Below are 26429 nucleotides of genomic sequence, written 5' to 3'. Positions count from 1 at the left end.
CCTTCAAGACTGTTGGAAAAGCATTCCCGGTGAAGCTGGTTGAGAGAAAACCCAAGAGTGTGCAAAGCTGTCAAGGCAAAGGGTGGCTACTTTTACGAATATAAAATATATTTTGATTTGTTTAACACTTTTTTGGTTACTACATGATTCCATGTGTTATTTCATTGCTTTGATGTCTTCACTATTACTCTACAATGTAGAAAATAGTAAAAATAAAGAAAAACCATTGAATGAGTAGGTGTGTCCAAACTTTTGACTGGTACTGTATGTTTTGTTATCTTTACAGTTCACTTCCAATTGACCTTGTAATGGACACAAGTACCAAACACTTTTATAAAGCATACTATGTATATTCAATGTTACTCTGCATGTTTAATTTCCTGTGACTACTAGACTATTCTTTGTCTACACATTCATCAGTCTGTGCTATAGAACAGCAACATAGACAGGCAACATAAATCACAAGCAGAAAAACAAAAACAACTGTCTCTGCTCTGTGTCAGTTTTGGTCCCTGCTTAACCCCTGGCAATACACCATTGGCATTTTGCTCTCCTTCCCTTCTATCCCTCCCTCTTCTCTTTTCTTTCCTTCTCACACACTCCATTTTTTCCTCCCTCCTTCCCTCTTTCAGGGTGAGAGGGATGGAGAGAGAGAAACCGAGAAAGACACACAGTGGAGGGTGAAGACAGCCTGTTGGCACAATCTCCATCTTTGTCTGCAACAACTTCCAATTAAGCGTGTTTCCAGCCCTCCTCTCCTCTTCCCACGAATGTCTTCCTCTGCTCTGTCCTCCGTTCTTCTCGTCCCACTAAACACCCTCCTCCCTTCCCACTCTCTTTCTCCCCCTTCTCCCCCTCCCCCCTCTCGCTGGTCCAGCCCAACCCTGTGAACCGAGGGCTTAATGGAAAGCCCTTCGAGAGTGCAGAACAGATATTAACTCTGATGGGATGCCATTTTTCCACATTTCTCTCCTCCTCTCTCTCCCATCTCTCTCTCTGTGACAATGGAAGGGTTACCTACAGTACCCAGCTGCTGAAGACAATACCAGATGAGGAAATGGAGTGATGAATCATGGAAAATGGGGCTATAAACTGTGGCAGCTTCAGATTGTGTGTTTAAGAAATCATCAGTCTCTACATTCTCTCAGATTGTATTTATGTCTGTGCAAATGTTTTCCCTTTCATAGATCTCAGTAAAAACACTACAATTTCCTAATAATTCACTCAACAATTAGGATGTTTTCCCTTTCGTATGTGGTTTTAGTGTAAAGCTTAACATTCCTCACTATACAGGTTGACCGTCTTATCACCGCAGTCTCTATATTTCACTCAGATGGGCTAGCTTGGTTATGGGATCTGTGGAAATGTGCTCTTTATCATAGGCCTGGAGTATAACAAATAACATCATAATCACTGACTCTTAGTGACATGGATGAAAAAGAAAAAGGTGGCCATAATAACCGCTAATGATGCCCAACTACATGTGATGAAGTGAACATCTGAGGCCTACCCCTGGCCCTAACCCACTAATATAGAAAATACAGTCAGAGACGGTACAACTATTTGATGACAGGGTGTGCAGGATTTCTTTTGTCTGATCAAGATTATATTCAGAGATTTTAGGCTATTTGAATATAATTAGATACATGTAGCTTCTCTTCAGTCTTCAGTCAAGACAAAATGAACACTCGTTCACCAGAATATCATAAAATCCATAGAATGAAAAAGCTTTGATCTAGTTGACGTCATTAAATTAAGGACCGGGGAGAAAAAGCTATAACAATAACAGTTTGACCGGTTGTAAGGAAATAGGAAGCTGTGTAAACAACCCAACATGTTTCTGATAAGATTTCAGTTCTGCTTGGATGCATATTTAATGTGGTTGAAATACTATCAGCTTTTATGATGCTGATAAATATAGCACCTCTACAGACGGTATCTAACTGACCATTCACGTTCTCTCAAGATACTGAAATAAATCATATTTCTCCACTCCTGTTCCCCCAGTCAATATGTAGCCTACATTTGGTGTATCATTTTACTGCAAGAAATACTTAATTCAACAAGAGTTCATATTAAGGCTATGTGAGAGGTTATAGACCTACAGTCAGTGTCCAGATTTCAGTTTCCATTTTACCCATCTGAACAGTAGGCTACAGTTCCCTTGACATGTCATAGGCCTATTTGAAGTGCGATCTTGTGACTGTTGAATTTGTATAGCGCCTCACAATCCATAAAACTGTTATCATCCTCTTTTACCACTTCATCAAATCTTTCCCAAACATTACTTTCTGGTCCTCCCTTCTCTTTATTTTCAACTCTACATTTCACAGCTTTTCTTTTACTGAATTAAACTCCGACATTGTACTTTTTGCCTCCGTGGATCGACATTAACTTTTTCTGCTCGTACTCAAAAGCATTTGGCGATTAGCGCGTAGGCTATTTGGTGATTAGCGTGTAGGCTATTTGGTGATTAGCGCGTAGGCTATTTGGCGATTAGCGCGTAGGCTATTTGGCGATTAGCGCGTAGGCTATTTGGCGATTAGCGTGTAGGCTATTTGGTGATTAGCGTGTAGGCTATTTGGTGATTAGCGTGTAGGGTATTTGGTGATTAGCGTGTAGGCTATTTGGTGATTAGCGTGTAGGCTATTTGGTGATTAGCGTGTAGGCTATTTGGTGATTAGCGTGTAGGCTATTTGGTGATTAGCGTGTAGGCTATTTGGTGATTAGCGTGTAGTCTATTTGGTGATTAGCGTGTAGTCTAACTTAGTGATTAGCGTGTAGGCTATTTGGCGATTAGCGTGTAGGCTATTTGGCGATTAGCGTGTAGGCTATTTGGCGATTAGCGCGTAGGCTATTTGGCGATTAGCGCGTAGGCTATTTGGTTATTAGCGTGTAGGCTATTTGGTGATTAGCGTGTAGGCTATTTGGTGATTAGCGTGTAGGCTATTTGGTGATTAGCGTGTAGGCTATTTGGTGATTAGCGTGTAGGCTATTTGGTGATTAGCGTGTAGGCTATTCAGGGGGGTGTACAGTTAGGCCCTAAGGTTTAGGCTTACGCACTAATGCTAGAAACATTTTTATTTGATTATTTTAGGCTAAATGTAGAATATAGATACAAATTGCACAACAATGACATGTTTATGGATTTTTAAGGTATCATTTCATCATTATTCAACCCAGCTGCCCTTCATGACCCTAAATCCCAGCTGCCCTTCATGACCCTAAATCCCAGCTGCCCTTCATGACCCCAAATCCCAGCTGCCCTTCATGACCCCAAATCCCAGCTGCCCTTCATGACCCCAAATCCCAGCTGCCCTTCATGACCCTAAATCCCAGCTGCCCTTCATGACCCCAAATCCCAGCTGCCCTTCATGACCCCAAATCCCAGCTGCCCTTCATGACCCCAAATCCCAGCTGCCCTTCATGACCCTAAATCCCAGCTGCCCTTCACGACCCTAAATCCCAGCTGCCCTTCATGACCCTGAACTCGTGTCGCCCCGCAGATATAACCATGGGGATTGCAGGTTATGAGTCAACGCCGAGCATCACGACTAACCGCAGTTCACTGTGTGGTACCTTCAGACTGTTTAGGACATTGTCAGTCTCTCTATGAGTTATATGCAATTCACTATTTGCCTCAGAGTGAATCATAACATTACAGCGTCATATAATTAAGATGTTTAATCTGTTTTTCGCTGGTTTAACTGTAAAGAAAATCATCTCCCAATTTCCACCACTCTCTCCTCCCTCCCATCTGCAAGGACACACTGTCCTGGCTGTGCTTCAGTATAGGAAATGGATGTATGTATGCATGCATGTGTGCGTGGAGGGATACAGGTCTGGAGCTAGGGATGGAGGGATACAGGTCTGGAGCTAGGGATGGAGGGATACAGGTCTGGAGCTAGGGATGGAGGGATACAGGTCTGGAGCTAGGGATGGAGGGATACAGATCTAGAGCTAGGGATGGAGGGATACAGGTCTGGAGCTAGGGATGGAGGGATACAGGTCTGGAGCTAGGGATGGAAGGATTTCTCACCGCAGGAGCCTGGCGCCCTCTCCTGGTAGGAGAACTGTAGGTGAAGCTCCTCTTCTGTCATCTCACTGATGAAGACTTTGAGCAGGCAGCGGATCATAAACAAGGCATTGTGGGCCTGCCAGATAAACAGCTGACTGGAGAGGAGAAAAGAAGAGCAACATTTACTTTGTTATTTGAGACTTTATGAAGACAAGAGAAATCTATCATACATAGACTAGCACTGTTGGAGCTAGGAACACAAGCATTCTGATACAACATATTTAGCAGATGTTATTGCGGGTGTATGTGACCAATAACATTTGATTTAGCCTACTACACATAAAGACAAGACCAGGGAGGAATAGCCATGGAGCCAGGCTCCCAAACGACAAGCTATCCACTCTCCAATATGGTCAATGTTGACGTAAAGTGATTTGGTTGGATATCCCAGAGTCCGGTATACCAGAGTAGGGTTTTGAGGGGAACTGAAGTCACTGAATGGGGTAGTAAACAACCCTGTCATAATAACTGGTGGCTAAGAGATGTTGTCAGGGCAACAGCAGGGGGACCCTGTGGCAACCAGATACTTTCATCCTTATATCCTGTGGCCCGTCCGCTTGTCCGAGACTGACTGGATCCTGCAGGTCTACAGCGGGTCCGGTGACAGCAGCAGTGTGTGTGTGTGTGTGTGTGTCTCTCAACCTTTCACTACAGAGACACGACACGCAGCAGCCTTGACAACCAGTCATGTGCAGTCTCTCTCACAACCACAGACACTGGGTCCTGCAGGGTATCAACGATTGTTGTGACTCGTGACACATCCGCTATAGAGACGTGCAGTAGCCTGGACTATGCTCACAGTCACAGACAGGAAGGATGAGCCTCTGACCTCTGGTCTGATCATACATATGGACCACCAGTTCATGAAAGCACACCGTTCAACAGTAACATAAACACACACACCAATCGACACACACACACACACACCGACACCAACACAAACACATTCAGACCAATCAACAATAACAAACACACACTCAAACAACACTCACATTAAAGCCAAAACATGAATAAAGTAATAGCATTGTTTGTAACTATGATATGGGCAATGATGAGTTCATAAACGCACACCAACACACACCTTCAACCAATGTAGCTCTATTACTTACAACCATGCACACCAACACTCCTATTAACACACATTCAAGCCCATAGTATGACCATCATAATGGCTTCCCTTGTAACTGTGGTGAGCTTCTATGTGAACGTGAACCCCGGTGTTTGATGAGAAGCAGGGTAGGTTCACAGACACCTTTCCACCGCGCATTTCATCTTTGTCAGATCTAGCTGGCAAACTTTGAGCCGCCCTGACTCCACTAATTACTGAGAGGCTAAGCCTGGTGGCTCTATTGCCTTGCTAGAGGCTGGTCTGCTTTGGGAAATAGTTTTTTTTATAGTACCTGTGAAAGGTTGACAGACCTACTCATTCCTGGGTTCTCTATTTTTTACTATTTTCTACATTGTAGAATAATAGTGAAGACATCAAAACTATTTATCACATTTGCAATCGCAACAAATAATATGCTCAGACCCCAACCAAGGAGCATCAAAAGTCATGCTATAAATTCTCAGACAACCCAAAGATTTCTTGATGCCCTTCCAGACTCCCTCTGCCTGCCCAAGGACGTCAGAGGACATAAATCAGTTAACCACCTAACTGAGGAACTCAATTTAACCTTGCGCAATACCCTAGATGCAGTTGCACCCCTAAAAACTAAAAACATTTGCCATAAGAAACTAGCTCCCTGGTATACAGAAAATACCCGAGCTCTGAAGCAAGCTTCCAGAAAATTGGAACGGAAATGGCACCACACCAAACTGGAAGTCTTCTGACTAGCTTGGAAAGACAGTACCGTGCAGTATCGAAGAGCCCTCACTGCTGCTCAATCATCCCATTTTTCCAACCTAATTGAGGAAAATAAGAACAATCCGAAATGTCTTTTTGATACTGTCGCAAAGCTAACTAAAAAGCAGCAATCACCAAGAGAGGATGGCTTTCACTTCAGCAGTAATAAATTCATGAACTTCTTTCAGGAAAAGATCATGATCATTAGAAAGCAAATTACAGACTCCTCTTTAAATCTGCGTATTCCTCCAAAGCTCAGTTGTCCTGAGTCTGCACAACTCTGCCAAGACCTAGGATCAAGGGAGACACTAAAGTGTTTTAGTACTATATCTCTTGACACATTGATGAAAATAATCATGGCCTCTAAACCTTCAAGCTGCATACTGGACCCTATTCCAACTAAACTACTGAAAGAGCTACTTCCTGTGCTTGGCCCTCCTATATTGAACATAATAAACGGCTCTCTATCCACCGGATGTGTACAGGCTGGGTTTCTGTACAGCACTTTGAAATATCAGCTGATATGAAATATCAGCTGGGCTATATAAATAAATGTGAAATATATATGATATGAAATATCAGCTGGGCTATATAAATAAATTTGATTTGAAATAACACATACGGAATCATGTAGTAACCAAAAAAGTGTTCAATCAAAACATATTTTAGATTTTAGATTCTTCAAAGTAGCCACCCTTTGCCTTGATGACAGCTTTGCACACTCTTGGCATTCTCTCAACCAGCTTCACCGGGAATGCTTTTCCAACAGTCTTGAAGGAGTTCCCACATACAGTCAGGTCCATAAATATTTGGACATTGACCAAGTTATTACTATTTTAGCTGTCTACCACAGCATATTGGATTTGAAATTAAATATGAATTAAATATGAGCTGAACGTGCAGACTTTCAGCTTTAATTTGAGAGCATTTACATCCAAATTGGGTGAACAGCGTAGAAATTACAGCACTTGTGGTCCCACCCTTTTTAAGGGACCAAAAGTAATTGGACAACTGGCTGCTCAGCTGTTCCATGGCCAGGTGTGTGTTACTCCCTCATTAGTTCATTTACAAGTAAGCAGATAAAAGTTTGAGTTGATTTCAAGTGTGGCATTTGCATTTGAAATCTGTTGCTGTTAACCTTGAATATGAACTCCAGAGAGCTGTCACTGCCAGTGAAGCAAGCCATCATTAGGCTGAACAATCAAAACAAAAACATTAGGTGTGGCCAAATCAACTATTTGGTACATTATTAACAAGAAAGAAAGCACTGGTGAGCTCAGGAACACAAAAAGGCCCAGAAGACCACGGAAAACAACTGTGGTGGATGACAGAAGAATTCTTTCCCTGGTGAAGAAAAACCCCTTCACAACAGTTGGCCAGATCAATAACACCCTCCAGGAGGTAGGTGTATCTGTGTCAAAGTCAACAATGAAGAGAAGACTTCACCAGAGTAAATACAGAGGGTTTACCACAAGTTGTAAACCATTGGTAAGCCTCAAAAACAGGAACACCCCTTTAGAGTTGAAAACTTTTTTTGAACCTCTCTGGGACATGTGGGACGCACATCAATTTACAAAAATACTCATCATAAATGTTGATAAAATTTACAACAGAAATCCCACAAATTAACTTTTAACAAGGCACACCTGTTAATTGAAATGCATTCTAGGTGACTACCTCATGAAGCTGGTTGAGAAAAAGCCAAGAGTGTGCAACGCTGTCATCAAGGCAATGGGTGGCTACTTTGAAGAATCTCAAATATAAAAAATATATTTTAATTTGTTTAACACTTTTTTGGTTACTACATGATTCCATATGTGTTATTTCATAGTTTTGATGTCTTCATTATTATTCTAAATGTCGAAAATAGTACAAATAAAAGAACAACCCTTGACTGAGTAGGTGTCCAAACTCTTGACTGGTACGATCCATCCATCCATCCATCCATCCATCCATCCATCCATCCATCCATCCATCCCCTCTGCTAATACAGGGTTCCCCAAACTGGGGTTCTGCATCATCACTCCATGGTGTACAGCACAGGACGTATTTATTATTGAACTATCCATGTCACTGTCCCACAACTATAGGCCTACCTCTAGATTCCAATGAGAAATATCAAATGGTTGCAGCGTCACCACTTCAACCCAGTCATTGACTTCAACATTGAGAGTATAACACAGGGCGTATTTATGACTTAACTATTCATGTTGATGATTCTGTCCGCTTTAAAGTTCGGTTTCACATGATACTTACTCTTGGCATTCTGTGGATATTTTCAGCTCTTTGGTTCTTCCCAGGAATATTCTCACAAGGGCTCCAAAATTCCCTGTTCTGGGATTGTTCTCAACTGTAGAGAGAGACAGGAAGTACATAGTATTTAAAAAAGACTGCTTGGTGATTCTGACACATAGTACATCAATAATCTATACCGTCTTGTTTATGAAGCAAAGACAACATAATTACTGATAACATGCTTTCTACATGTTTACTACAGGTAAATCTGTCAAATAAAAGTCTGTAAATATCCGAAGATTAAATGTAGCACTGATTGAAGTTTGTAGTTTGAAATTAGTAAATGTAAAAGCTTGTTTTGGTGTAAACGGTGGCCGCTGACCCAATCAACAAAGCCCAAATAAGTAGAAAAGGTTAACAGTCAGGACAGACAAGCTTTATACACAAACATGAGACCTACTCAGGATCTTGGCGAGGGGAATGACAGCCTCTTCCAACAGCTTGGAGTCCCCACTGTGGGGGGGAGAAAGAAGAGAGAGAGACACACAGAGACAGAAGAGAGGAAAAACGTATTTTATAAAACCCTTTTTACATCAGCAGACGTCACAAAGTGCCTATACAGAACCCAGCCTAAAACCCCAAAGAGTAAGCAATGCAGATGTAGAAGCAAGATCAACTCCATAACAGCAGCCACAACAGCTCTTGATCTGATATTGGCAAGCATTCAAGTGGGCTCTGTATCTCAAGAGTTCACATAAGAGAGCCATGGCTGTGGTCCTTCCTTTACCAGGGACAATTAAACTGCAGTCCTTCAACTTGTGAACTGACTAAATCAGTGTCAGCTAACAAACTCATGTTCATCCATTTCACCATCATTGATAGTCTATTGTGCCCTCTACTGTCAAGCAGTGTGTGTATAGTCACAACACTCAATCATAGAAATATAATTAGAGTATTACATATCTCTAATACAGATTTTTGTTTTAACCGATAAGTGTGTACATTACAGGCCCCCCGAGTGGCTCAGCATTGCAGTGCTTGAGGTGTCACTACAGACCCGAGTTCGATCCCAGGCGGTGTCACAGCCGGCCGTGACCCGGGAGACCAATGAGGCGGCACACAATTGTCCCAGCGTTGTACGGGTTGGGGATGGTTTGGCCGGCGGGGATTTCCTTGTCCCATCGCACTCTAGCGATTCCTTGTGGCGGGCTGGGCGCCTGCAAGCTGACTTCGGTCACCAGCTGGACGGTGCTTCATCCAACACATTTGTGCGGCTGGCTTCCAGGTTAAGTGAGCAGTGTGTCAAGAAGCAGTGTGGCTTGGCAGGGTCGTGTTTCGGGGGGACGCATGATTTCGACTTTCGCCTCTCCCGGATCCATAGGGGAGGTGCAGCGATGGGACAAGAATGTAACTACCAATTAGATATCACGAAATTGCAGTGGTGTAAAGTACTTAAGTAAAGAAAATACTTGAAAGTACTACTTAAATAGTTTTTTGGGCTCTCTGTACTTTATTTATATTTGACAACTTTTACTTCACTACATTCCTAAAGAACAGGATGTTCTTTTTACTACATACATTTTCCCTGACACCCAAAAGTACTCGTTACATTTTAAATGATTAGCAGGACAGAAACAGACACTTATCAAGAGAACAACCCTGGTCATCCCTACTGCATCTGATCTGGTGGACTCACTAAACACATGCTGCATTTGAAAATGATGTCTGAGTGTTGGAGCGTGCCCCTGGCTATCCGTAAATTTACAACCACAAAAAAGAAAATGGTGCTGTCTGGTTTGCTTAATATAAGGAATTTGAAATGGTTTATACTTTTACTTTTGATACTTAAGTATATTTAAAACCAAAAACTTTTACTTTTTCTCAAGTTGGATTTTACTGGGTGAATTTCACTTTTACTTGAGTTATTTTCTAAGGTATCTTTACTTTTACTCAAGTATGACAATCGGGTACTTAATCCACCACCGCGAAATTGGGGATAAAAAAACTAAAAGTACAACAAAAAAATGTGTACATTACTGTATTTATACGTGGGATATTGTTTTTCAACAGGAAAAGTTCTAAAATATCTGGGTTGCGTCTTTAAGATCAACTATACTACCTGTCACACCAGATCATAAAGTCAGTTAGATCATTACAGCAAGTCAGCTGAGGTCTGCAAATAGTAACATAAAAGCTGTTTGACTTGGAAGAAGTTAACTAAGACCTACCTTCTGTTGCTGCACCTTAGCTAATGTTGACGGGCCAGGAATAACTTATCGTCAAGGTAACGGCCAGAAAAAATGTGTTCGAACCGGAGTTCAAAAGCACAGTGTGTATGTGTGTGTTAGACAGTTAACAACGTAACTGGGAAAGAGGTTAGGGTGCAGTGAAGTCACGGTAAACATTACAAACCTTTTGTTTGATCTACTAAAACATGTCCTGTTTTAGGAGAACCGTGTAATTCTGTGTGACAACACCACCTGTATTTCAACAACAATTCCCTTTCAATGTGATTAAACAAAAAGGTTTAAGAGAATACATCATCTAACCTGGCCTATTTGATTAGCCTGGTCCCAGATCTGTTTGTGCCGTCTTGCCAACTCCCATGGTCATTACTGCAAGGAGTTGGCTATAAAGCAAACAGATCTGGGACTGGGCTACTAAAGTAACCTAGTACTAGTCACATGGATTCCTTTAGCCTATTTGTTTAAACCAATTGAATTAAAATGGTTGTGGTTGTCTAGACTGGTTCTGTTTGTGTCATTGTTTCATTGAGCGGTAAGGAGTTGGCATTATAGCACTCCTGCGTTGTCTTGGCTGTGTGCTTTGGGTCGTTGTCCTGTTGGAAGGTGAACCTTCGCCCCAGTCTGAGGCTCTGGAGCAGGTTTTCATCAAGGATCGCTCTGAACTTTGCTCCGTTCATCTTTCCCTCGATCTTGACTAGTCTCCCAGTCCCTGCCGCTGAAAAACATCCCCACAGCATGATGCTGCCACCACCATGCGGTGCCTGGTTTCCTCCAGACGTGACTCTTTGCTTCAGGCCAAAGAGTTGAATCTTGGTTTCATCAGACCAGAGAATCTGGTGTGGCTTCCGTCTGGCCACATACGGAACATTTCTGGGATCTTTATTTCAGCTCATGAAACATGGGACCAACACTTAGTGCGTTAATATTTTTTTGTTCAGTGTACATGTTGAAAGTGATATGACAAATCTTCACTAGACCCACAGAGGTCATATGAAATTATTAGGAGTTCTATATGGAATTCTATGATTACATCTAGGCTATGAATAAAATATGCACGTCCTTGGGTGTCACGTACTGGTATGAAATAAAATCTACTTTCACCCCTGAGCACAACCAACTAGTTGTCTGCTACTTTAACATGTTCTTCCCTGATTGTGGGGATGAACAGGGCATGACAATGCCACCAGTCATACTGCTCCTTCTGTGCGTGATTTCCTGCAAGACAGGAATGTCAGTGTTCTGCCATGGCCAGCGAAGAGCCCAGATCTCAATCCCATTGAGCACGTCTGGGACCTGTTGGATCGGAGGGTGAGGGCTAGGGCCATTCCCCCCAGAAATGGCAGGGAACTTGCAGGTGCCTTGGTGGAAGAGTGGGGTAACATCTCACAGCAAGAACTGGCAAATCTGGTGCAGTCCATGAGGAAGAGATGCACTGCAGTACTTAATGCAGCTGGTGGCCACACTGACTGTTACTATTTTGTCCCCCCTTTGTTCAGGAACACATTATTCCATTTCTGTTAGTCACATGTCTTTGGGACTTGTTCAGTTTATGTCTCAGCTGTTGAATTTTGTTATAACACATCCAAATATTTACACATGTTAAGTTTGCTGAAAATAAATGCAGTTGACAGTGAGAGGACGTTTATTTTTTTTGCTGAGTTTAGTACTGCTACTTTAATCATTCAGATGCTCATGTTATTACCTGCTAGTGGGACTGATGAAGGTGAAAGAGATGAGCTGGTTCCAAAAGGGATCATTCTCTGAGATGGACTCTGTTCCAATCAGGGTCCTGAGGCTCTGGTTCTCACACAGGTCACTGACCTGGCTGGTGTTGGCTCCCATCTCCTGAGTACACGGGGTCTGAGGAGAGGCTCTCTTTCTCACTGCCTCATCTCCCACTACCACACCAGGCACTGTACTGGGGAACAGAACCAAGAAGAGATTAGGCTACTCGCTCATCCGCTACTCACGTTAGGTCTACTTATCTGAATCTGATAGAATAAAATAGAATAGGTTTGGTTCATGAAACAGGAAACATGACAAAATCCTGACTTCTAATTCTAAATGAATGGGTACCTATGACGTTTAGCAATCCTCTCCTCTACCTGAGACTTAGGCCTACTTCTGATGCAGAAGAATCTCCCTGTTCCCTGGTGAGAGCTGCTTACATTTGACATTGGCTATGGAGTCAGCCATGATCCACTTGCTGCATTAAATTATGTATTGCAAAGCTATGAAGCTTAGACAACTCTACTCACACCACCAGTTGGCAGCAACATGCATGGCATCTGAGAAAATTTATTTTTTCTTATTTAATTGACTAATGACCTAATTACATTCGGGCCCAAATCTGGCTCATGACGCACATCTATCTGTCTGGCTGCATCCTTATATCCTTCACAGAATATGCCTTGAGTATTTCAGCCCTGTTTGGAAGCTTTTTGTGAGCTTGTCTTGATTTTGGAAATATGACCCATTTGGCAGAATGTGAACATACTGACTCGGCTGTCGCCTGCTGTTGATGAATACGCTCTCGTCCCAAACAGGTTCGCTGTTAGGGATCTGTTTAGACTGAACCACTGGGAGCAAAGTGTCATGACATCACACTTCCTTCCAAACGTGACAGGCTGAATTCATTTAAGTGTAAGTGCTGACTTTGTCACACAATGCATGTAAAAGGTAACAAACATTGACTGCCTGGTGCAACAGTGATGCATTACGTGGCATGTTCATTGTTCAACACACCTGCTGTAATACAGGATGAGTTTGCCCCATCGACTTATAGTTTGCTCACACACCTTTAGTACACACATTCATTTGATCACACCCATGTCATGGCCTTCAACTATAGTGCCACATCTGTGACTGAGAGTTATCTATACATTTTCAGAAAGAAAAAAAAAATCATAAATATCGACCAGACATTAAAGTATTAGCTAGTTAATACAGAAAGGTGTCCATGGACTTGCTAGCTAGTCTATAGCAACTTAACTGGCTAGCTAACTACAAGTAGCAGCCGCAAAACTGCGTTTCACTGTCTTTGCACATCGGTGTCTGACAGTTACAGTAGTGATACATTTTCAGTAAAAAATAACTAATATTGACCAGACAAGTAACGTCATTGGTTAATAAATTAAGGTGTTATTAGACTTGCTTGCTAGATAGCAAGCTAGCTAGCTAACTAACGCTACTGTTAGTTACTGTACGTTAGTAACGTTACACACCCCCTAGCTGCAGCTAGCTAACGTTAGCTCATCAAACGCTCTAAATGCAGCAGTTAGAGACACGCTTCCTTCAAGGTTGTGAAACTGAATGTGTAACTGACATGAGATTACAATAACACGCTAGTTAACTAATTCATAGATTAACTAGTTAGCTATGTCTGGGTAGTGAGCTAACAACTAAGTTATGCTAGCTATCTAGCCACATAGCATCAGCTGACAGCTCATCTGTTAAATTCACAGCTCTCGTGGCACCTAGCTCGTGTTCTTCTCCCAGGTTCTTGACAGTCTTCTGCTTAGGTTGAACAGTTGCTATAGCTGTAAAGGTCAATGATAAACAAACGTTTACTAAATAAAGAATTTGAGAAAGCTCCGACTTCACTCTAGTCCTCTTCCACCATATTTCCACGTCGCCACAGACTTGCGTGAACGTCACTCTGACAGTTGAGCGGAAGGGTGACGTCGTTACGTTGAAGATAGAAAAGCGTAGAACGGACCCAACACTGTAAACTGTCAAAGCCGAGACGATTCTAGACATAATTTTTCTATCTGAAACGTTCACTCTGGAATGTTCCGCCATGAACTCTGATGGGGGCAGTTCCTTAGCAAGGCATGAATCTTCTTCAAACCATTTTTTTGTTTTTACATTTTAAAATTGCAGTGGCTAAGGAATATAACCTTAGTTACTGTAACTAGCATAGGGGTCACAGATATTTCTCCCTCGCTGGCCCTAGTAGCTAGAGGTCAAGCGACTCAAGTGATGCAGCAAAAACCCTGTGGGACAGTTTCCGGACACAGATTAAGTGCTGGACTAAAAAACGATTTAAATGGAGATTCTTCACTGAGCGTGCTTTTTACTCCAAGCCTAGTGTGTCCATGAAGGACTTGATATTTTATCCTATTATGGTTATGATAGTGTTCTCTGATGGGGTTACGTTATCCCCATAATATATGAGAAATAACAGATGAGCAAATTATTCTATGCTGCAATGTGATCTAGCCTGGGTGCCGGTCTGTTTCTGCTCTCTTGGCAACTCGTTATGGAATTGTCATGACATGTTTGGCTTGATAATGACAGCAATGGAGCTGGTTAGAGTTAACAATGTAACACAGTTCAATGCAAAGTGTCCTCTAAAATTGTTTTAAACAACACTCCACATTGTTTTAATTTCTCTGGTGTTTTTTTGCTAATGATACAGTAGAAATCCCCACTGTGCTGCTGCCTGTGTGAGGGATGGTACAATTCCTAAACTACCTCCACATATCATCATGAAAAGAAACTGGAAGCAGTTTGATACTCAAGTTATTTGAAGGGATTATTGCCTGGAATTCAGTTGAATTTGCCTTTTCTTACTTCCATAAAGCATTTCATGATGTATGCAACAAGCATGGCCCTTTCAAACAAGACAGAAGGGCAGAGACAACCCCTGGTTCTCAGATGAACTAACTGAACTCATAAAGAAACAGAAAGCTTTGTGCGCTAAAGTAAGGTATGATTCAGCTGATGATTGGATGGCTTTTAAACACCTTCAGAATCAGAGTGTGGCTATGACCCCGAAAACTGAAAGCAGACCACCACTTCAAATCTACAGCTAATAATCTGAATAATCCTTAAAAATGTTGTCAAGTAGTGAAAGTTTTAGAGTGGGAAAAAAAAGATGAACAGCTCCCTAAACCGCTTCTGGTTGATTCACGGGTGTGGTAACTGAGAGAAACTCTTTTAATCAACATTTTCTTGTTAGGTGGATTATTTGATAGGGTTAAAGATAAATGAGCCCCCTGTAAAATTAGTTCACACTCCCGAGCATCACTCATTCACAAAATCCATGGTATTTTGTAATTACAAGCTTGGAAGGACATTCTATAGAGCAAGACAAATATCTGGGAGATTGGGTGGATGAGAAGTTAAGCTTCACCACCCATGTAAAGAACCTTGCAAGGAAACTCAAACTGCGTATTGGGTTTTATTACAGGCGCAAATTATGTTTTTCATTTGCCGCCAGAAAATTGTTTATTCATTGAACTTTTCCCTCTGTGTTGTACAATGGTGATACTATACTGAACAAAATGGGACCATGGCGCAGCGTGTGTAGAGTTCCACATCTTTGTTCCAAAGTGAAACTTCAAGCAAAAACAAATAAATCAAACAAACAAACAAATAAATCAATCAAATAAATAAATAAACAACTAAACGTGACTACGTGGTGCACAGGTACAAACACAAAACAATAACCCACAAACAGAGGTGGGGAAAAATAGCTACTTAAATATGATCCCCAATTAGAGACAACAATTACCAGCTGCCTCTAATTTGGGAATCATACAAAACACCAACATAGAAAATATAAACTAGAACACAACATAGAAATATTAAACTACACTACCCCCTAGTCACGCTCTGACCTACTACACCATAGAGAAACAAAGGCTCTCTATGGTCAGGGCGTGACAGAGTTACAGTTCATATCAGGAAATCAGTCAATTTAAATTAATTAATTAGGCTCTAATCTATGGATTTCATATAACTGGGAATACTTTTTTTCTATTGTGTTATTGACTGTACGTTTATGTGTAACTCTGTGTTGTTTGATTTTGTCGCACTGCTTTGCTTTATCTTGGCCAGGTTGTAAATGATAACTTGTTCTCAACTAGCCTACCTGGTTAAATAAAGGTGAAATAAAAAATATATATAGTGGGACAACATTCCACAGGCCGCAATCAACAGTCTGATCAACAATGCGAAGGAGATAAGTCGCGCTGCATGAGGCAAATGGTGGTCACGCTAGACACTGACTGGTTTTCTGATCCGCTCACCTACTTAAAAAAATATATATATAATTAAGGTATCTGTGACCAATAGATGCATATCTGTATTTTTGTATATATATTTTTTTATTTAACCTTTATTTAACCAGGTAGAGAAATGTCCTCTGGTCTGATGAAACAAAAATAGAACTGTTTGGCCATAATGACCATCGTTATGTTTGGAGGAAAAAGGGGGAGGCTTGCAAGCCGAAGAACACCATCCCAACCGTGAAGTACAGGGGTGGCAGCATCATGTTGTGAGGGTGCTTTGCTGCAGGAGGGACTGGTGCACTTCACAAAATAGATGGCATCATGAGGAATGAAAATGATGTGGATATATTGAAGTAACTTCTCAAGACATCAGTCAGGAAGTTAAAGCTTGGTCGCAAATGGGTCTTCCAAGTGGACAATGACCCCAAGCATACTTCCGAAGTTGTGGCAAAATGACTTAAGGACAACAAAGTCAAGGTATTGGAGTGGCTATCATAAAGCCCTGACCTCAATCATATAGAACATTTGTGGGCATAACTGAAAAAGCATGTGCGAGCAAGGAGGCCTACAAACCTGACTCAGTTTCACCAGCTGTCAGGAGGAATGGGCCAAAATTCACCCAACTTATTGTGGGAAGCTTGTGGAAGGCTACCCGAAACATTTGACCCACGTTAAACAATTTAAAGGCAATGCTACCAAATACTAATTGAGTGTATGTAAACTTCTGACCCATGTGATGAAATAAATCATTCTCTCTACTATTATTCTGACATTTCACATTCTTAAAATAAAGTGGTGATCCTAACTGACCTAAGACAGGGTTATTTTTGCTGGGATGAAATGTCAGGAATTGTGAAAAACTGAGTTTAAATGTATTTGGCTAAGGTGTATGTAAACTTCCGACTTCAACTGTGTGTGTGTGTGTGTGTATGTATATATATATATATATATATATATGGCCATTTTAATAAATCTGCCATTTTATATATAATTCCAGCTCAAAAGAAACACACATTCAAGCTCAGATCTCAAATCTTGTTTTATGCCAACAGTCCCGAATATTAGAAGCCAGCACGGAAAAAGGTATTTTCATTACTCAGTTCCCTGGTCTTGGAATTCCCTCCAAGCTAACCTAAAACTCCAGGACCTGGTGTCCACAAAAGACAAATAGATGAACAGGTTGTTGAGATGTAGTTGTTTCTATTTGTCACCCGATGTCACTACTTTGCGTTGTCTTATTTCAGGAAGAATGTTGTTTTACTTCACACACACTGTTTGCTGTTGTATTTGTGCTGTTGTCAGTGTCTTCTGTCTGCTGTCCTTACATTGTTTTTTCAGACCCAGTCCCCACCAGGAGGACTTTTGCCTCTTGCCAGACCTTCATTGTAAATAAGTATTTGTTATTTATTGACCAGCCTGGTTAAATAAAGGTTAAGAGTATAAACCGTTGAGACTAAATGAGATCCACTAGGAGAGCAAAAACAATGATAGTAATCCATAGGTTTATTTATACATTGCACATAAAAGGGGGAAAAAGGGATTGCATAAAAATCACAAGGTCGGAATGTGTTTAAATGTCCTTTTTAATCATTGCTAATAATTAATTTCGGAATTAGAAAATAAAATATGTATTTAATACTATAAAGAACTAGGTATTTTATCTGTTATAATAAATACAATCAGGGAATCAAGCATGATAAAACAAAGGCAGAAATATTTTCTACATATATTCTATTCCTCAAAACAATTGAAATGAGCATTACGGAAAATGTACAATATGTGTTGCTATGTTAAATCCAGACCAGCATTAAAAGATCCCACACTAGTCAATTTCAGAAAATAAGAACGATAAAGTTAAGTTCTCCATATTGTATTCAACTATTTTCACAGTTGAAAAACTGGTGAAATGTTAGTCCGTCTTCTTGTCAGATACTGTAGCAGCCGGCCCATTTGCAGCCGGCCCATTTGCAGCAACACCATTGACTTCCGTCTGAAAAGAGAGATGGCTTCAATAGTTAACAATTGACAACAGAAGTAGCAACAGTCCAGAAGCCTTGTAAACAACATGTTCACTCTAAAGCAGGTATAAAGCGGGTATTCAACCTTTTCTTGCCCATGGACCCCTGCAGGTCCCATCATATGTTAGCAAAAATATATATATTTTTTTATTGTCTACCATCAGTTGAATGGCAAGGAGAAGTAATCAACATATTATAATTGGAAGTGTAAACTAACATAGCCTATAAGATTGAAAGGTAACTCCAAACACATTTTCATTAAGAGCAGCTGTTCAGCTGGTTAAATAAAGGTCCATGTCAAGAAAGCTTTCCAGTAGCCAGCGCCACTTGCCACCCATTTTGACTGGTAGCCCTATTTGTGGGTGTTTTTTCAAAGTCTATGTCAGATAATCCAGTGAGAGTAACTGACTCCAGTGAGTGTAATTGACTCCAGTGAGTGTAATTGACTCCAGTGAGTGTAATTGACTCCAGTGAGTGTCATTTGCTCAATATTAGGAGTTGAGAAATAAAGTTGACATCATCAGAAATAGGATATTCTCCTATTTTCTACTGTAGGTATGTAATACAAAATTATTTTATTTTGCCATATTCCAAAAACATTGAATTAAAAATTGAAATTATTTTTGGTTATTATTTTTTTGCGGACCCCCTGCAGTACCTCTGCATTAGTCTTGGAAATTCCAGACCTACAGTGCATTCAGAAAGTATTCAGACACCTTGACATAACATTTTGTTACGTGACAGCCTTATTCTAAAAATGTATTAAGTAATTTTTCCCCTCATCAATTTTTCCCCTACACACAATACCCCATAATGACAAAGCGAAAACAGCTTTTTAGAAAGATTTGCAAATATATTAAACATTTTAAACAGAAATACCTTATTTACATAAGAATTCTGGCCCTTTGCTATGAGACTCGAAATTGAGCTCAGGTGCATCCTGTTTCCATTGATCCTCCTTAAGATGTTTCTACAACTTGATTGGAGTCCACCTGTGGTAAATTCAATTGATTGGACATGACTTGGAAAGGCACACACCTGTCTATATAAGGTCACACAGTTGACAGTGCACGTCAGAGGAAAAACCAAGCAATGAGGTTGAAGGAATTGTCTGTAAAGCTCCGAGACAGGATTGTTTCAAGGTACAGATCTGGGAAAGGGTACCAAAAAATGTCTGCAGCATTGAAGGTCAGCAATAACACAGTAGCCTCCATCATTCTTAAATGGAAGAGGTTTGGAACTACCAACTCTCCCTAGAGCTGGTCTCCCGGCCAAACTGACCAATTGGGGGAGAACCTCAGACTGGGGCGAAGGTTCACCTTCCAACAGGACAACGACCCTAAGCACAAAGCCAAGACAACGCAAGAGTGGCTTCGGGACAAGTCTCTGAATGTCCTTGAGTGGCCGAGCCAGAGCCTGGACTTGAACCCAATCGAACATCTCTGGAGAGACAAAAAAATAGCTGTGCAGAGACACTCCCCATCCAACCTGACAGAGCTTGAGAGGATGTGCAGAGAAGAATGGGAGAAACACCCCAAATACAAATACAGGTGTGCCGAGCTTGTAGCGTCATACCAAAGAAGACTCGAGGCTGTATCGCTGCCAAAGGTGCTTCAACAAAGTACTGAGTAAAGGGTCTGAATACTTATGTAATGTGATAGTGTGCAAAGCTGTCATCAAGGCAAAGGATGGCTACTTTGAAGAATCTCAAATATATTTTGATTTGTTTAACACTTGTTTTTGGTTACTACATGATTCCATATGTGTTATTTCATAGATTTGATATGTTCACTATTATTCTACAATTTAGAAAATAGTAAAAATAAAGAGTACTATAAAGGTACTGTTTATCAATTTGGAAAAATGTAATTTGCTTTGTCATTATGGGGCAGTGTGAAGATTAAGAAGGGGAAAAAAAATCCATTTTAGAATCAGGCTGTAACGTAACAACATTCAAGGGGTCTAAATACTTTCAGAATGTACTGTATTCTAGAACACTTAACGTTATGGGAGGCAACCAATCTGCCTATGGACTCTGCATGTATATGTATTGGTGTCATGCATATTACAATGTGTGTCATGACTTCCTCAGCATGTGTAGCCGGTCTGGGGCTTGGTCACCGGAGATTGCTACAAGTGATGGCACTCTCTCCCAGTCTACAATCCAATAACAGGTGTATTACCTTGCATGCTCCATTGCTCATCACTGGACATCCATTGCTCTTTTCACTGGCTTTCACGTCACCAGTTCCTATGCCCCTCTCCTGGACGGCATTCCTTGTTGGCCAGAATCGGCTTATAATTGGGCCAATGAAGGGGTAGATGATTGGTTCAAGGAACCTCTTGTACACCCACAAGAGGACTGGAATGACGATGCAGGGAATGCAGACCATCACTGTAGCTACACGGGACAGGTCAAAGGACAACCTGCAACAGAGGGGACAGAGAAAACAAGGTCAAACAAAGGTTGTTTCATTTAGTATGCTAAATGGCCGCTCTAATCCGCATAGTGCCTAAAAGTTGTCCCTGTTGAATTGCACAGGAAGCAATAGTGGACTTTTTTTAGACAAATAATATTATTGGCTTATCTCTGGTGAGAGGAAATGAGAACATGTGATATGGGGCAAGTAAACAAGACTTGAAAAGTAAAGATCATTATGCACAGACAGTATGGCACATAGTCCCCGATGCTATCCCTTGCCTGAACAGCAACACTACTCATTTTTGCTTAATTTTTTTTTTAAAACATCCCTTGTCTGTCACAAATGTTGAACAGAATTATCCTGAACAAAAATATAAAATGCAACATGGAAGAATATAACATTTTTTACTTAAGTCCTGGGCTGACGTGGTTGCACGTGTTCTGCGGTTGTGAGGCCGGTTGGACGTACTGCCAAATTCTCTAAACGACGTTGGAGGCGGCTTATGGTAGAGAAAATTACATTCAATTCTCGGTCAATTGCTCTGATAGACATTCATGCAGTCAACAATTGCGCGCTCCATCAAAAATTGACATCTATGGCATTTGTGTTGCAAAACTTTTAAAGGTACACCTATGTAATGATCATGCTGTTTAATCAGCTTCTTGATATGCCACACCTGTCAGGTGGATAGATTATCTTGGCAAAGGAGAAATGCTCACTAACAGGGATATAACCAAATTTGTGGACAAAAATTGAGAGAAATAAGCATTTTGTGCGTATGGAAAATTGCATGGATCAACACTTTACATTTTGTGTTTATATTTTTGTTCAGTGTATATCTTAACGTACTCTGCCGATTGTCAGTTGGGTGGTTCTTATATAGTGCTGAATGAGACAAAAATATCCACAGGAAAGTATTATTAAACAGACTTCCAAACGCAGGTGTCTGTGTGTGGCTATCACGTACACAAGACTGAAATACATGCATACTAACTAAAGTCTTGCAGGTGTTTACATGGTTTTGCGCATGTGAACAAAATAGTATCTTAAACAGTTGCGTTTTGCAACAAAAACAATAATTTCTATTGAACAAATGTAATGTTTCGTTCTCTTTGCTTCCTAGTAAATATTGAGAAACAGTAATGGCATTTCCTGGCACTAACGGAAGCTAACTCTGCCCAGGCTCGTTGGCCAAAGCCTATGGAGAAATGAATGGGTTTTTTGTTGGGATTTTGGATAAACACCAAAAATAAGATATGTGGTAAACACAGGCTTAGGAGACTTTATACGTTTTGTTCTATGAGAACCTTCATCAGCCAACAAAACTTGGTGAATTTTGAAGCATTTATGTAATCAAAACAAACAAAGCTTTCATAATTCCTTAAAAAGATCATGTTAACTGACTGATATTTCATAGAACAAAACGTATAAGATCTCTTAAGCCTTTGTTAAGCCGGTTGCACGCTTCCCAGTCGAAACACTTTACGCATGTATTATGATGACATTTTGTGATGTTTTTGTTTGTTCTAATGTTCCACATGTTTTTTTCCCAGCTGTTAGGACAAACATTTTTTTTTAGGCAATTTGAAGTATACGTCCTTTCGTCTGTGATTGGTCAACATTAGGGGAAGGAACTACGGATGAGTTCTTCAATTAAGTTGTGTCATTCAACAAAAGAGAAGAGAGCGCAGCTAGGTCCTACTGTCTGCAGTGCATTAGTAGTTTTCATGCACATTTTTCCACTTGAAGTACTACACCAAACATCTTAGCTAAATAGAAAATTGTGCAACTAAGACCTCCTCAGCAAAAACGTCAAAATTACAGATTTCACGATTTATCTTAGATTAATTTGGACTATTTTAAGGAAGTGTTACTGGCTATGTTGTTACTACGGCGGCTCAAGAGGGACAAAACAGTAATATTGCCACTTTTCTCTAGTTTTTCAAGCGAAGGTCTTTATGGATTATGCGAGCAGACATTGGCGTTGCCTAGCTGAGTTCTGCTTGGAGCAAACCGAACCTGTATGCAGACGCCTTTAACCTCAGACCCTTTTTCAGCGTATATCCCAAAACCCAGTTCATTTCCCCCATATGAATGGCCAACGAACCAGAGGTAGAAAATGCTAACTAATTTCCTGTTTTTAGGACTACAAGCTAGAGAGCTTTACACTCGTACCCCGGTTTGAAAATGGCAGATTTGGACACTGATAAGCGCCTAAATTCAGCTCGGCTCCAGAGTGGCGCAGCGGTCTAAGGCACTGCAGCTCAGTGCTTGAGGCATCACTACATACACCATGGTTCAAATACAGGCTGTATCACAACCGGCTGTGATTGGGAGTCCCATAGGGCGGGGCACAATTGGCCCAGCGACATCCGGGTTTGGCCGTCATTGTAAATATGCATTTGTTCGTAACTGACTTGCCTAGTTAAATAAAGGTTACATAAATAAAACAGAATGCAGTGGCTGTACAGTAGCATGTTATATAAATGACATCTGAGCACAGATGTCTCTTCTACGTGAAAGGAGCCAAATCTCAAATATAAAGCCAAAATGGTAGGCAACCATTATTTCAGATTGTGAATTAAATTTTTACATGGCCAAATTATTAGATAGCATTTTACCAGTTCATCTAGCCAACCATGTATAGGTTATTCCAAGTTCCCGTGTGGTCTTTGAATAGTGTGAGTTTAAACAGCGCGACACCCCGAACGTTTGCCCCCGTTCCACGGATATCACCCTGAAATCAATAGAAGTGATTAACAAAAGAAGTGTCGTTACAACTTACCGCGTTGGCGACCCACTGGAATCAAAATGCAACACTTCAAAATGTAGCTAGCTGTCCTCAACAAATTGTCCTCGAAACAGTGAGGTACAACAGTGAGGTACACATTATTCCCAGACTGTGTTTTTCCTTTTAGCTGTGTTAGTTTTAACAGGATGTGCAACCTCCTCTCCCCCTCTAGCCCAATTAATTTCAACGTGATATCGATATGAGTGACTGACAAATAAGTGTTGAATTTCTTTTTCCATTTTGGCAACCCCCAAATCAAAATGCATCACTCCAAAATGTAGCTAATTGTCTAAACAGTGATTTAAATGGGTTTTTTTTTTTGTGTTAGTGTCAACAGCAGGTACAACCCGATTTCCCCCATAATTGATATCAGTGATTTATTGCCACTTGTTAAAACAGGGTTTTTGGTGTGTGTGCAGTTTATAAGGTGCTCGTTTTAAAGGGGAATAGAAACACTTTAGAAAGGAAATCAAAGTTCTAAAATCTAGTGTTTCCACTCCCCTTTAACTCTCGATCCCAATTTCAGCCTTCGCCCAACTCATTTACATTTGAGTAATTTAGCAGACGCTCTTATCCAGTGGGACTTACAGTGAGTGCAATCATCTTAAGATAGCTAGGTGGGACAACCACGTATCACAGCCGTAAGTACATTTATCCTCAATAAAGTATCTATCAGCAAAGTCATAGCTATTGGGGGGGGGGGGGGGGGGGGGGGGGGGAGAGTCAAGTGTGAGTTCACGAAAGGCTGTGGGATTATTTAAAATAGGGGTTTAAGGTAGGGTTTCTTTCAACTCCTTCAAATAAAATTTTAAAAAACGCATTCAGGGGAGAAGTTGTGGGTGGGAGGATTTGCTCATAAATATTCATTTTTAGGCTAAACGTAGATCCCATCACTATCCTCACTAAAGCTTTACTTACCAAAAGTCCACTGGCATGCTACGATAAAAAACAAAACAGAAGTGCACCACACACAAATACAGCTCTGGACAGTTAGCTCACAGTGGTAAGTATGTCTCTGGACAGTTAGCTCACAGTGGTAAGTATGTCTCTGGACAGTTAGCTCACAGTGGTAAGTATGTCTCTAGACAGTTAGCTCACAGTGGTAAGTATGTCTCTAGACAGTTAGCTCACAGTGGTAAGTATGTCTCTAGACAGTTAGCTCACAGTGGTAAGTATGTCTCTAGACAGTTAGCTCACAGTGGTAAGTATGTCTCTAGACAGTTAGCTCACAGTGGTAAGTATGTCTCTAGACAGTTAGCTCACAGTGGTAAGTATGTCTCTGGACAGTTAGCTCACAGTGGTAAGTATGTCTCTAGACAGTTAGCTCACAGTGGTAAGTATGTCTCTAGACAGTTAGCTCACAGTGGTAAGTATGTCTCTGGACAGTTAGCTCACAGTGGTAAGTATGTCTCTGGACAGTTAGCTCACAGTGGTAAGTATGTCTCTGGACAGTTAGCTCACAGTGGTAAGTATGTCTCTGGACAGTTAGCTCACAGTGGTAAGTATGTCTCTGGACAGTTAGCTCACAGTGGTAAGTATGTCTCTGGACAGTTAGCTCACAGTGGTAAGTATGTCTCTGGACAGTTAGCTCACAGTGGTAAGTATGTCTCTAGGCCGTTAGCTCAGTGGTATGCCGCCAAGTTCCTGACATCTATTGGCACTTGCGGTGGAAGGTCAAACCTATTAAATGTGGACTCACATTATTGTGTCGGGGAGAAAAGTGCAATCATCACCATGAAAATTAAGATTATGGGCTCAATTCAACCTAACCTGCAGTATTTACCCAGTAGCTCTTTTTCCCCATGGTCAAATTAACTCACAGATTGGTATTGGGTACTGTACAAAAACCTACAACTACTACCAGGGCGACCCCTCTCACAGGTATGCTTTCACTTTTCCAAATGAGAAGGGAGTAGCTGCATCCCAGTATGGTGACTGGAGTGTGGGCGTGTCGAAATGAAAAGGATTGGGCGTGTCGAAAGCGCTCTTCCACAGTGTATTCGGAAACTATTCAGACCCCTTGACTTTTACACATTTTGTTACATTTCAGCCTTATTCTAAAATGGATTAAATAAATAAAAAATCCTCAATCTACACACAATACCCCATAATTACAAAGCATTTCACTGTTTACAAAGAATGTGACAAATACATGTTTTATTTGGAATGGCTTCAGAACAAGAATGTGGAAGTCAGCCAATGCCCATATCTGTGGAAAGACTTGAAGATTGCTGTTCACCACCCCTCCCCATCCAACTTAAGAAAATCTGCAAGGGAGAATACCCAAGACATGTGCTAGCAAGGAGGGAGCAAAAAAACAATACTTTTATTTCCCTTTTGACCCACATTCAAAAGTGATTGGGGGGGTATTCATGAAGGAACGTAGGGGATGCTCAAGGCGGGCTGCAGTTGCACACAATTGGCAATATGTAACTTTTTGGGCAACCCGACCAAATTCACATTTACAGATCTATAAGCCATTTCTTTCTCATTGAAAGCAAGTCTAAGAAGCTGTAGATTTGTTCTATGTGCGCTATTTCTATGCTTCCCGTTCTCAAGTTTCGTTTTTGCGTTGTTTACTTTCGGTACACCAGCTTCAAAAAACTGAAAGTAAAATATTTGTACTTATGAAAAAGGTTTAGATGGTAACATTAATTCCAATGGTATTGTACTTAATCAGGTAAAAAACTGCTGAATTATTCAAAAAAGGTGCTGCGATTGATTGATTTTGATGTTATACCAAAAAATATGCAAAACGGGTTTGTCCTGCCTAAC

General features: G+C 40.9%; 1 protein-coding gene across 3 annotated transcripts in view; it reads right to left on the bottom strand.

Annotated features, from left to right (window-relative positions):
* dym (dymeclin) overlaps positions 1-14068 on the bottom strand; it is a 161202-nt gene extending 147134 nt beyond the window's left edge. The window contains exons 1-5 of one of the 3 annotated variants that reach the window (XM_029692339.1): positions 13882-14068; positions 12108-12318; positions 8620-8672; positions 8181-8274; positions 4040-4173 (exon numbers count right to left, since the gene is read on the bottom strand). In XM_029692339.1, the coding sequence (XP_029548199.1) occupies positions 4040-4173; positions 8181-8274; positions 8620-8672; positions 12108-12247 (421 nt within the window). In that variant the 5' untranslated portion in view covers positions 12248-12318; positions 13882-14068. Of the gene's footprint in view, positions 1-4039; positions 4174-8180; positions 8275-8619; positions 8673-10387; positions 10506-12107; positions 12324-13881 lie in introns of those variants that run through there. The other 2 variants (XM_029692338.1, XM_029692340.1) reach the window with 2 other exon arrangements.
* Between the last annotated feature and the right edge of the window lie 12361 nt (positions 14069-26429).

Source organism: Salmo trutta, chromosome 15 (assembly GCF_901001165.1).
Source record: "Salmo trutta chromosome 15, fSalTru1.1, whole genome shotgun sequence".
Lineage (NCBI taxonomy): Eukaryota > Metazoa > Chordata > Actinopteri > Salmoniformes > Salmonidae > Salmo > Salmo trutta.
This window is presented reverse-complemented; position numbering and strand designations above follow the sequence as displayed.